Here is a 13,413-nt window from a genome sequence, read left to right as displayed (position 1 = left end):
TGTAACTCTTTGTAGTGAGGTCTGATTCCTGATGGTGGTGAAGATTTTCTGAATTAACATCTCGGATATATCACACTGGTGTAATTTTTCTTTCCGAATTCTGCGCTCAGCCAATTGGAAGGCGCGTTATCGCAATGGACCAGTTACCAAGATGATGTCCGTCAGTTTATGAGCTGGATGGATCGGATGGAGAGAGATCTAAAGGCCTCTGAACGACAATGTACGGAATTTAGGGACAAAGCGACAGGACTGGGCAAAGCCAAGGTACGTAAGAAGCTAGAGATGGATAAAACCTACCATCTGGCAAGCGCGATGGAGCTCAGCCGATCAGATCAGAAATACGATAGAAAGAGGGCCTGCTTCTATCTCTGAACTTTGCAAAAAGCTCCATGCCTAGTGAGTTACCCTTGAAATGTAGCCATTGTTTAACAAACAAATTTTTGAAAGAGTCAGAATTTGTTAACAAAGCTCTTCAAATAACGGCACAGAGTACCAACGTCAGGAGGTTTTGCTCTATAAGCCTGTATCAAAGACTGGCTTGATGTCAACTGGAATTTATTCTGTTAAGGTTAGGGCATCTCGCTTTAGAAAGGACATGAAGGCTTTGAAGAGCGCACAAAAGATCTTTTCCTCAAATGTTTCCAGGCATGAGGGAATGCAGATACATGACAAGACTGGAGAAGCTGGGGTTGCCGCTGTCAGAACATAGAAGGCTGAGGTGCTTAAAAACATGACAAGATTAGCGAGGGTAAAATTCATACGTAAATTGAAATGGGTAAGGACAGCAAATCCCCATCCATCATTAAAGGAACAATAGTGAACCAGTTGGGTTATTGTGACAGTCAGACAACATCGTGATGACATTTGGTGATATCAGCTTTTTATTGAACTAAATGCAAATTCTCAAATTGTGGTGGTGAGATTGGATTTATGCTCCTATTTGACGAGTCCAAATTTCTAAACTATTGCATCAATTATCTAGATTACTGACCATATTCAATCGATTATTGACCCCGTTCTCTTGATTACTGATCCCATTCTCTGCATTACTGCCCCCTTTCACTGGTTTAATGACCCCGTTCTCTAGAATACTAATCCAATTCACTGGATTATTGGCCCTGTTCCCTAGATTACTGACCCCATTTTCTGGATTACTCACCCCATTCTCTATGTTACTATCCCTGCTCACTGGATTATTGACCTCATTCACTGGATTATTGACCCCATTCTCTAGATTACTGACCCTTTCTCCGGATTACTGACCTTGTTCTATGGATTATTGATGCAGTTCTCTGCATTACTGATCCTGTTCTCTGGATTACTGACCCCATTCTCTAGATCAATGCCCCCGTTTTATGGATTACTCACCCTATTCACTGGATTACTGACTCCATTCATTGGATGAGTGATGCTGTTCCTCGATTACTGACCCAGAACTCAGGATTACAGACCCGGTCACTGGAATACTGGCCCTGTTATCTAGTTTACTGGCCCAGATCCCTTAATTAGTGATCCAGTTCCTTGGATTACTGACCCCATTCTCTGGATTACTGACGCAGCTCTCTGGATTTACGGCCCCGTTCACTGGATTTACGGCCCCGTTCACTGGATTACTGACCCCATTCTCTGGATTACTGACCCCGTTCACTGGATTACTGACCCCATACTCTGGATTACTGACCCCATTCTCTGGATTACTGACCCCATTCTCTGGATTACTGACCCCATTCACTGGATTACTGACCCCATTCACTGGATTACTGACCCCATTCTCTGGATTACTGACCCCATTCACTGGATTACTGACCTCATTCACTGGATTACTGACCCCATTCTCTGGATTACTGACCCCATTCTCTGGATTACTGACCCCATTTTCTGGATTACTGACCCCATTCATTGGATTACTGACCGCATTCACTGGATTACTGACCCCATTCACTGGATTACCGACCCCATTCACTGGATTACTGACCCCATTCACTGGATTACTGACCCCATTCACTGGATTACTGACCCCATTCACTGGATTACCGACCCCATTCACTGGATTACCGGCCCCATTCACTGGATTACCGGCCCCATTCTCTGGATTACCGACCCCATTCTCTGGATTACCGACCCCATTCTCTGGATTACTGACCCCATTTACTGGATTACTGACCCCATTCTCTGGATTACTGACCCCATTCTCTGGATTACTGACCCCATTCACTGGATTACTGACCCCATTCTCTGGATTACTGACCCCATTTTCTGGATTACTGACCCCATTCACTGGATTACTGACCCCATTCTCTGGATCACTGACCCCATTCTCTGGATCACTGACCCCATTCGCTGGATTACTGACCCCATTCTCTGGATTACTGACCCCATTCTCTGGATTACTGACCCCATTCTCTGGATTACTGACCCCATTCTCTGGATTACTGACCCTATTCTCTGGATTACTGACCCCATTCACTGGATTACTGACCCTATTCTCTGGATTACTGACCCCATTCTCTGGATTACTGACCCCATTCACCGGATTACTGACCCCATTCTCTGGATCACTGACCCCATTCACTGGATTACTGACCCCATTCACTGGCTTACTGACCCCATTCACTGGATTACTGACCCCATTCACTGGATTACTGACCCATTCCCTGGATTACTAACCCTGTTTGTTGGATTACTAACCCCATTCTCCAGATTACTGATCCAGTTCCCGGAATACTGGCCCTGTTCTCTGGATTATTGACCCAGTTCTCTGGATTATTTACTCCATTGACTGGATTACTGACACTGTTCGCCGGATAACCAATCCCATACTCTGGATTACTGACCCCGTTCTCCGGATTACTGAGTCAATCCACTGGATTAATTATCCTGTTCCCTGGATTACTTTTACTGACTCCATTCTCTGGTATACTGACTACGTTCTCTAGATTACTGACCCCGTTCACTGGATTACTGACCCCATTCTCTGGATTTCTGAACCCGTTCTCTGGATTATTTACTCAATTCTCTGGATTATTAACCCTGTTCTCTGGTATACTGACCCCATTCTCTGGATTGTTAGCCCAATTCTCTGGATTACTGGTTCAGTGCTCTCAAATATTTGCTAAACTCTCTCAATTACTCATCTAATTTTCTGGATTACTGGCCCCGTTTGAAAGGCGTCCAATGAGATCTTAAAGTACAGGCGGGGATAATTTCCTAGCATCTGCAGCAAATGCATTGGGCCCCTCCCGCCTCACCTCACCCCACTTATGTTGCTGCAAAGTATGGTAAATTTTACTTTGAAAGTTTTACTTTGTGCGATGTGTCAAGTGTGGGTTCTGTTATTTCAGTTGCTGTATGAGGATACTCTAAGTCACAGGCGTCTGCTGGAAACTATCCAGGCTAAAGGCGAGAGCATGGCCCAGCATTATGTGACCCAGTTGGAACTGCAAGAGCTTCAGGAACGCTTTAACAACCTGAGTGAGAAAGCAAAGGTACGTTCCGCAGAACTAAATCAGGAGAAGGGAAGGAAAAATGTATAGTTTATAGCACCATTCGGAACCCCAAAACATCTCAAAGTCTGCTGAAGTACCTTTTGAAACATAACCACCGTTGCAATGTAGGGTGGCACAGTGGTTGGCATTGCTGCCTCAGGGCGCCAGGGACCTGGGTTCAATTCTGACCTTTGCACATTCTCCCCGTGCCTGCATGGGTTTCCTCCCGGTACTCCAGTTTCCTCCTTCAGTCCAAAGATATGCAGGTTAGATGGTGTTACAGGGTTACCGGGATAGGGCGGGGAAGTGGGCCTAGATAGAGTGCTTTTTCAGAAGGTTAGCACAGACTCGATGGACCGCATGGCCTCCTCTGCACTGTAGTGATTCTATGGAAACAAAACAACCAAATTGTGCACAGATAGATCCCAGAAAACACCAATGAAATCATCATTAGTAATTTTTCTCTGAGGTGAAATATTGGCCAGGACATTGGGGAGAATGTTAATGCTTTTCCTTGAAGGCACAGTGGTCAGCACTGCTGCCTCACAGTGCCAGGGACCTGGGTTCAATTCTGGCATTGGTTACTATCTGTGTTGAGTTCTCCCTGTGTCTGCGTGGGTTTCCTCCCACAGTTCAAAGATGATGTGGAGATGCCGGCGTTGGACTGGGGTGAGCACAGTATGAAGTCTTACAACACCAGGTTAAAGTCCAACAGGTTTGTTGGACTTTAACCACAGCAACCTGTGGTTAAAGTCCACAGTATGGCAGAGGGGTGACATCGAAACAAACCTGTTGGACTTTAACCTGGTGTTGTAAGACTTCGTACTGAGTTCAAAGATGTGCAGGTTAGGTGGGATTATCGGGGTAGAGTGAGAATTGGGCATAGACGGGGTGTTCTTTCAGAGAGTTCTGCACACCCGATGGGCTGAATGGCCTCCTTCTGCAGAGTAGAAATTCTGTGGTTCTGATGTCGTGGTGTTTTTCACATCTGCCTGAGAAGGCAGACGGTGCAATGGTTTGACTCCTCATCCCAAAGATAACTCCTGCTCCTGCGACAGTGCAGCACTCCCCTATCATTGCACTGGGCTGCTAATCTTGATTTTGAGCTTAAATCTCTGGAGTGGGACTTCAACCTTTTGACCCAGGGGCGAGAGTGTTATCAACTTAGCCACAGCTGACACCATCATCGGTTCATTTTTAACATTGTGCACCAGATTCTGTAAGGGCAATCCGACATTGTCTAGTGCCTGCTGCTGGAGATAGATGTCTGGTATATACGGTGTGAGGGGTGACATGACTAACACAGGCTGCACCCAGGAGACATGGTGGCATTTCAAGGGGGCATTGGTAGCTTTAAAAAAAAATTAACATATCTTCACACATCCTTTTAATGTTTCTTTTGGGGACTAGCGAGGAGGTGGTGGAAGGATTCCCAGCTGATTATCTGTCCATTGAAACACATCATGGAGTTCCTTCTGTGGCCAGCAGTGGAACTTGAACTCAGAGCCTCTGGCCCAAGGGGTAATGACGTTGCCATTACACCACAAAACATGTTGATAGATTAAGTGATTGGGCAAAAGCCTGTCAGACGGAGTTCACTGCGGGGGGAAGTGTGAGGTCATTCTCTCTTGACCCAAGAAATAAAAATTGGAATATTTTCTAAATGGTGGGAAGCTAAGAACTGTGGAGGAACAGAAGAATTTTTGGATCCATGTGTAGAAATTACTAAAAGCTAGTGGGACATAGAAAAACTAATCAGAAACCGATGGAATTGGCCTTTCTCCCACTTCTCCCAATACAAAGGAGTGGAGGTTATGTTCCTGCTGTACAGGAATACTCAGTCCTGAGAATCACAGCTCAGGAAAAAAATCTTGGCCTTGGACAGGGCTTGGTGCAGATCCAATCAGGTTGCTGTGGTTAAATGGGTTAAATTATGAGGACAGTTCGCATAGACTAGGCTTGTATTCCCTGGTGATAGGAGATTGAAGAGTTGATATCATTGAGCTTTTTAAGATGATTACTGAGTTAGTATGGCAGCGAGAGAGGGTAAGTATTTCCTCTGGTGGTGGGTGGGTGGGGGAGTCCAGAGATCTGGGGATTTAACCTTAAAATTAGAGCTAGGTGGTTCAGGGATAATGCGAGAAGGCACTGCTTCTCACAAAAGGTAGAATTCAGGCAACTTCTCTCTGCAAAACTGTTGAGATTTAGGTTCAACTTAAATCTTCATGATTGAGATAGATTTTAGTTGGGTCAGGATGTCAAATGATATGTAACCAAAGACAGGCCATTCAGCCCTTCAAACCTGCTCTGCCATTTAAAAAGATCATAGTTGATCTAATACTTACTAAGTCCTCTTTCCTGCCTTCGCTCTGTAACCCTTAATTCCCCGTCTGATTAAAACCCTCTTGATCTCAACATATTCACGGACTCGGCCTCCACAGCTTCCTGGGGTAAAGAATTCCAAAGATCCCCCTCTCTTTGAGAGAAGAGATTTTTCCTAAAATCCATCTTAAATGAGCTCTCTCTTATTCTGTGACTATGTTCTCTGGTCCTACATTCTCCCATGAATGGAAACATCTTTCCAACATTAACTCTGTCTAATTCCCTATGAATCTTGGGGTGGATTCTCCGTTGGCGTGATCCTCTGTTTCACCGGCAGCGCACTCATGCCTGCGGATTTCCCAACGGTGTGGGGGTGCCACAATGGCAAACCCCATTGGTCAGCTGACAGGGTGGAGAATCCCACTTCCAGCGGGGTCGGAGAATCGCCGGGGGCTGGCATGAATCCCACCCCCGCCGGTTGCCTAAGTCTCCAGCACCGGATATTCGGCGGGGGCGGGAATCGGGCCGTGCCGGTTGGCGGGCCCCCGCGCTGGATTCTCCGGCCCGGATGGGCAGAAGTCCCGCCGATAAATTGCCTGTCCCGCCGGCGTGGATTAAACCATCTTTTGAACGGCGGGACAAGGCGGCGTGGGCGGGCTCCGGGGTCTTGGGGGGGGCGCGGGGCGATCTGGCCCGGCCTGGCCCGCGATCGGGGCCCACCGAACCGCGGGCGGACCTGTGCCGTGGGGGCACTCTTTCCCTTCCGCCTCCGCCACGGTCTCCACCATGGCGGAGGCGGAAGAGACTCCCTCCACTGCGCATGCGTGGGAAACTGTCAGCGGCCGCTGACGCTCCCGCGCATGCGCCACCCCGAGATGTCATTTCCGCGCCAGCTTGGCGGGGCAACAAAGGCCGTTTCCGCCAGCTGGCGGGGCGGAAATTCCTCCGGCGTCGGCCTAGCCCCTCAATGTTGGGGCTCGGCCCCCAAAGATGCGGAGCATTCCGCACCTTTGGGGCGGCGCGATGCCCGTCTGATTGGCGCCGTTTTGGGCGCCAGTCGGCGGACATCGCGCCGTTTTGGGAGAATTTCTCCCCGGGTGTGGCAGGACGGAGAATCATTCATATCACCTTTCATTCTTCTGAACCCCAAGGAGTACAGATCCAACCTTTTTAATCTTACATCATATTGTGGACCTTCCATACCCAGGATAATCCCAGTAAAGCTCCTCTGTACTGCCTACAATGATAATATATATTTCTGTAAATAAGGGGACCAAAACTGTACACTGTATTCTAAATGTAGCCTCACTAGTACCTTGTACAGTTGCAGCAACACCTCTTCACTGTTATACTCCAGCCCCCTGGAAATAGAAGCCAGCATTCCATTTGCCATCTCTATTACCTTCTGCACCTGTATACTAGCTTTCTGGGTTTCATGAACAAGGATCCCAGGTATCTTTGTGCTACAACTTTCTGCAGTCCCTCTCCACTTAAACAACAATCCACCTTCCCATTCTTTCTTCCAAAATGAACAATCTCACATTTGCCAATTTTCTGACCACTCACTTAACCTGTCAGAATGTTTCAATGGCTGAAAAGCCTCCTGCTTCTCCTGTCCTATTCTCATTCACAGGAGGTGGCTGTAATCGTACACTTGGCCATCCCTTCTGTTTGAGAGTAAACACTGGTTCCTCCGAAAGCTGCTGGCACTCCATTTTCAGCACAGCTCTTGTGCTTTGCTTTGCTGGGCCTGTGCCTTAGCCCATCCTCCATCTACTGTGTGCCCTGAAAATGATACCCACTCAACAATTCTACTGTGTACGCGGACGTCAAAACCGTTTCCATTGGTTTCCAGGAGGGCACCAGAAAGGCTGAGGAACTGGTTCGGCTCCATCAAGAGTACCAACATGGTCTGAAATCATTTGAGGAGTGGCTTGAGCAGGAGAAGGAGAAACTCTGCTGCTGCTCGAACCTTGGGAATGACGTCGAGACCCTGGAAGGCACCCTCCGAGACCTAGAGGTAATAAGAAACTGTAATTTCTGTTGCGCCTTTTGCAATATCCGGATGTCCCAAAGCACCTCGCAGTCACCGAAGTGCATTTTATAAAATGTAGTCACTGTTATAACGTAGAAATCTTTTTTGGTAAAACTCTACATACCATGAGCAGAAAGAAAATAAATGACCAGATCACCTATTCCAGTGATGTTGGTTGAGGCGCAAATATCAGGGAGGAGAACTCCTCCTGCTCATCTTCAGAATAGCGCAGTGGGATGTGAGATGCTTCACTTACATGTGGGAGGACAGAATGGGCCTCAGGTTAATGGCTCACCTGAAAGGTGGCACCTCTGACAGTGAGGCACCCTCTCAGTCCTGCGCTGATGTGTCAGCCGAGATTAGGCTGAGGTACCTGGAGTGGGGTTTTAACTTATGACCTTCTGAATCAGAGACAAAGGTGCCACCCATAAGACATAGGAGTAGAAGTAGGCCATGCGGATTCGATTTTCCTGACCCCAAGGGTGGTGATCTAGCAGGCAAGGGGCTGGAGGATGGCAAGCCAATGCAGGGTAACTGTGTTGCGATGCCATAAGTCATACGTCGCGTCTGCTCTGCCATTCAATGAGGTCATGGCTGATCTGATGTGATAACCCTCAATTCCACGTTCCTGTCTTATCCCCATAACCCTTGATTCCCTTACTGATTAAAAATCTACCTCTCAGTCTTGACCAGACTTGAAGACCCAGCCTCTACAGCCCTCTGCGCTAAAGAATTCCACTGATTCACTACTCTCTGAGAGAAGAAATTCCTCCTCATCCCTGTCTTATATAGGCGACCCCTTACTCTCAGATTTATGCCTTCTGGCCCTAAACTCTCCCACAAGGGGAAACATTCTCTCCGCATCTACCCTGTCAAACCCCCTGTGAATCCTATATGTCTCCAAAAGGTCGACTCTCATTCTTCTGAACTCCAATGTGCGCAGGCCCAACCTACTCAACCGCTTCTCTAGAAAATCCCTCCACACACGGGATCAACCTAGTGAACAGTCTCTGGACTGCCTCCAATGCTAAAACCTATTCACTGATCCAAGCCTGCGATTAACGACGATTTAATGTAGAGTATGCAGTTCATAAGAACATAAGAACTAGAAGCAGGAGTAGGCCATCTGGCCCCTCGAGCCTGCTCCACCATTCAATGAGATCATGGCTGATCTTTTGTGGACTCAGCTCCACTTTCCGGCCCGAACACCATAACCCTTAATCCCTTTATTCTTTATTTTTAAAACATTTAATGAAGGAGCCTCTACTGCTTCACTGGGCAAGGAATTCCATAGATTCACAACCCTTTGGGTGAAGAAGTTCCTCCTAAACTCAGTCCTAAATCTACTTCCCCTTATTTTGAGGCTATGCCCCCAGTTCTGCTTTCACCCGCCAGTGGAAACAACCTGCCTGCATCTATCCTATCTATTCCCTTCATAATTTTATATGTTTCTATAAGATCCCCCCTCATCCTTCTAAATTTCATCGAGTACAGATGCAGTCTACTCAACCTCTCCTCGTAATCCAACCCCTTCAGCTCTGGGATTAACCTAGTGAATCTCCTCTGCACACCCTCCAGTGCCAGTACGTCCTTTCTCAAGTAAGGAGACCAAAACTGAACACAATACTCCAGGTGTGGCCTCACTAACACCTTATACAATTGCAGCATAACCTCCCTAGTCTTAAACTCCATCCCTCTAGCAATGAAGGACAAAATTCCATTTGCCTTCTTAATCACCTGTTGCACCTGTAAACCAACTTTTTGAGACTCATGCACTAGTACACCCAGGTCTCTTCAGCTCTGGGATTAACCTAGTGAATCTCCTCTGCACACCCTCCAGTGCCAGTACGTCCTTTCTCAAGTAAGGAGACCAAAACTGAACACAATACTCCAGGTGTGGCCTCACTAACACCTTATACAATTGCAGCATAACCTCCCTAGTCTTAAACTCCATCCCTCTAGCAATGAAGGACAAAATTCCATTTGCCTTCTTAATCACCTGTTGCACCTGTAAACCAACTTTTTGAGACTCATGCACTAGCACACCCAGGTCTCTTCAGCTCTGGGATTAACCTAGTGAATCTCCTCTGCACACCCTCCAGTGCCAGTACGTCCTTTCTCAAGTAAGGAGACCAAAACTGAACACAATACTCCAGGTGTGGCCTCACTAACACCTTATACAATTGCAGCTTAAACTCCATCCCTCTAGCAATGAAGGAAAAAATTCCATTTGCCTTCTTAATCACCTGTTGCACCTGTAAACCAACTTTTTGAGACTCATGCACTAGTACACCCAGGTCTCTTCAGCTCTGGGATTAACCTAGTGAATCTCCTCTGCACACCCTCCAGTGCCAGTACGTCCTTTCTCAAGTAAGGAGACCAAAACTGAACACAATACTCCAGGTGTGGCCTCACTAACACCTTATACAATTGCAGCATAACCTCCCTAGTCTTAAACTCCATCCCTCTAGCAATGAAGGACAAAATTCCATTTGCCTTCTTAATCACCTGTTGCACCTGTAAACCAACTTTTTGAGACTCATGCACTAGCACACCCAGGTCTCTCTGCACAGCAGCATGTTTTAATATTTTATCACTTAAATAATAATCCCTTTTGCTGTTATTCCTACCAAAATGGATAATCTCACATTTGTCAACATTGTATTCCATCTGCCAGACCCTAGCCCATTCACTTAGCCTATCCAAATCCCCCTGCAGACTTCCAGTATCCTCTGCACTTTTTGCTTTACCACTTATCTTAGTGTCGTCTGCAAACTTGGATACATTGCCCTTGGTCCCCAACTCCAAATCATCTATGTAAATTGTGAACAGTTGTGGGCCCAACACTGATCCCTGAGGGACACCACTAGCTACTGATTGCCAACCAGAGAAACACCCATTAATCCCCACTCTTTGCTTTCTATTAATTAACCAATCCTCTATCCATGCTACTACTTTCCCCTTAATGCCATGCATCTTTATCTTATGCAGCAACCTTTTGTGTGGCACCTTGACAAAGGCTTTCTGGAAATCCAGATATACCACATCTATTGGCTCCCCGTTATCTACCGCACTGTTAATGTCCTCAAAAAATTCCACTAAATTAGTTAGGCACGACCTGCCCTTTATGAACCCATGCTGCGTCTGCCCAATGGGACAATTTCCATCCAGATGCCTCGCTATTTCTTCCTTGAACATTTCCCAAGAAGGTGCCTTACATTGTACTAATCCAGCTCAACATGACTATGTTTCCACAGGACCTAGAGAGGCATTGCACCGAGGGTCAGACTTTAATGAGCACTGCCCTGAGGAGCCAGGAGAAGATGACCCTGTCTGGATCTACATATATGGAGGATCGCATCCTTGAATCTGCCCAACGGGACTGGCACCTGTACCAGCGGAGGCTCGTTGAGACTAAGGAGAAAGTGAATGCTACCCTAACCATGCTCAGGCGGCTGGAGAAGATGTTCCAGCAGGTGGACTCATGGCTCTCTGACCTCGAGAGCAAGGTCAACCTCCGGTCGGGGAGACAGTCTGACCGAGGTACGAAGGAGACTCAGCTTCAACAATTACAGGTGTGTTCAGTGTAAACAGCAGCAGCACCCGCTACTGACACGGATTGTTTCTGTCAACCCATTCCTTGTGTAGCTACATCGTGACTAAAGCAGCCTGACTGACTTATCCAACCTGTGTCAAACAACGCACTTCACAAAGTTTTTACCTGAGGTTGAAATGACATTTACTATTGGACTTGGGAACAAGAAGGCCATTCAGTTCCTCTAGTCAGTTACACTGTTCAGTAAATCTTGGCTGATCCTTATCGTTAACTTCATTTAATTACATTGGTTCCACATCCATAATATCCTGAATCCATCGATCTCATGTTTTGAAATTGTCAACCCTAACCTCAGCATTTTTTGAGGTTAAAAAGTTCCAGATTTCCGCTACTCATTGACAATCCTTCCTGCCACCAGCCTGAAGGCCCAACTTGAATTTGAAGGTTAACATATTCTGCTCTGAGCCCCCCGATCAGTGGAAACCAGGGGCGAGATTCTCCGACCACCCGCCGGGTCGGAGAATCGCCGGGGGCTGGCGTGAATCCCGCCCCCACCGGTTGCCGAATTCTCCGGCACCGGATATTCGGCGGGGGCGGGAATCGCGCCGTGCCGGTTGGCGGGCCACCCCCCCACCCCCACGATTCTCCGGCCCGGATGGGCCGAAGTCCCGCCGGTAAAATACCTGTCCCGCCGGCGTAGATTAAACCTACCTTACTGGCGGGACAAGGCGGCGCGGGCGGGCTCTGGGGTCCTGGGGGGGTGCGGGGCGATCTGGCCCCGGGGGGTGCCCCCACAGTGGCCTGACCCGCGATCGGGGCCCACCGATCCGCGTGCGGGCCTGTGCCGTGGGGGCACTCTTTTCCTTCCGCCTTCGCCACGGTCTCCACCATGGCGGAGGCGGAATAGACTCCCGCCACTGCGCATGCGCGGGAATGCCGTCAGCGGCCGCTAACGCTCCCGCGCATGCGCCGCCCGGATATGTCATTTACGCGCCAGCTGGCGGGGCACCAAAGACCTTTTCCGCCAGCTGGCAGGGCGGAAATTAGTCCGGCGCGGGCCTAGCCCCTCAAGGTTGGGGCTCGTCCCCCAAAGATGAGGAGCATTCCGCACCTTTGGGGCGGCGCGAAGCCCGACTGATTTGCGCCGTTTTGGGCACCAGTCGGCGGACATCGCGCCGATACCGGAGAATTTCGCCCCAGTTCTTTCTGTCCACCCTACTAAATCCTTTAATCATCCGAAATACCTCAATTAGATCTTTATATAACAAACACATCCTACGTCCCTTTATGTTCCCAGCCCCTGGAGATAAAGATTAACATTCCATTTTTGTCTTTTTAATTGTTCTTAATTATTTGGTACAAATTATGTCACATTTTGTGCTATGTTGCACGTACACCACCACTGATATCTCCCGCTGATAATAAGCCTTCCCTGAGCAGAATTTCAATGGAGATCTCCTGTTTCACTCTGTCACTAAGGCTTTCACAATCGGAAGTTGCTTTTCAAAGAAAAATCCAACCCAGCCGAGTTTTCTTTGTTCCGTGCTAAACTACAGGAGAGCTTTGGTATCTGAGGAAATGTAAGAGTGGGAAGAGCTCAGGAAAATTATAGTCACTGGAGAAGTGGCACTGTGTAAATAGTTGGAGTCGCGCGCTGGCAAGAGACTGGGTCATAAAACCATAGACATAGAAACATAGAAAATAGGAGCAGGAGGAGGCCAGTTGGCCCTTGGAGCCTGCTCTGCCATCCGTTATGATTATGGCTCATCATCCAACTCAATAGCCTAATCCCACCTTCCCTCCATATCCTTTGGTCCCCTTTGTCCCAAGTGCTATGTCTAACTGCTTCTTGAAAACATTGTTTTGGTCTCACTGTTTTCTGTGGTAGTGCCCCGGCACTGCTTTCTTTGATCCTGATCGACTTTGTCCCAGGATCTTAAAAGATGTAATTAATGGAATAGTTTTGTATTGGTTTTAATTTTCCAAAACTCCCAAGATTCAGGAAAGGTCCCATT

The 13,413-nt window shown here is 47.7% G+C and overlaps 1 protein-coding gene across 13 annotated transcripts in view; it reads left to right on the top strand.

The window, feature by feature from the left end:
* The window catches only part of syne1b (spectrin repeat containing, nuclear envelope 1b), a 669,902-nt gene that overhangs the window by 296,536 nt on the left and 359,953 nt on the right, over nt 1-13,413 (top strand). For all 13 annotated transcript variants that reach the window (XM_072505314.1, XM_072505250.1, XM_072505295.1 and 10 more), the window contains 4 exons: nt 111-264; nt 3,342-3,485; nt 7,663-7,827; nt 11,100-11,417. In XM_072505314.1, the coding sequence (XP_072361415.1) occupies nt 111-264; nt 3,342-3,485; nt 7,663-7,827; nt 11,100-11,417 (781 nt within the window). The remainder of the gene's footprint in view (nt 1-110; nt 265-3,341; nt 3,486-7,662; nt 7,828-11,099; nt 11,418-13,413) is intronic.

This window comes from Scyliorhinus torazame, chromosome 1 (genome assembly GCF_047496885.1).
Source record: "Scyliorhinus torazame isolate Kashiwa2021f chromosome 1, sScyTor2.1, whole genome shotgun sequence".
Lineage (NCBI taxonomy): Eukaryota > Metazoa > Chordata > Chondrichthyes > Carcharhiniformes > Scyliorhinidae > Scyliorhinus > Scyliorhinus torazame.
The sequence above is the reverse complement of the archived record's forward strand: the minus strand, read 5'-3'. Positions and strand labels throughout refer to the sequence as shown.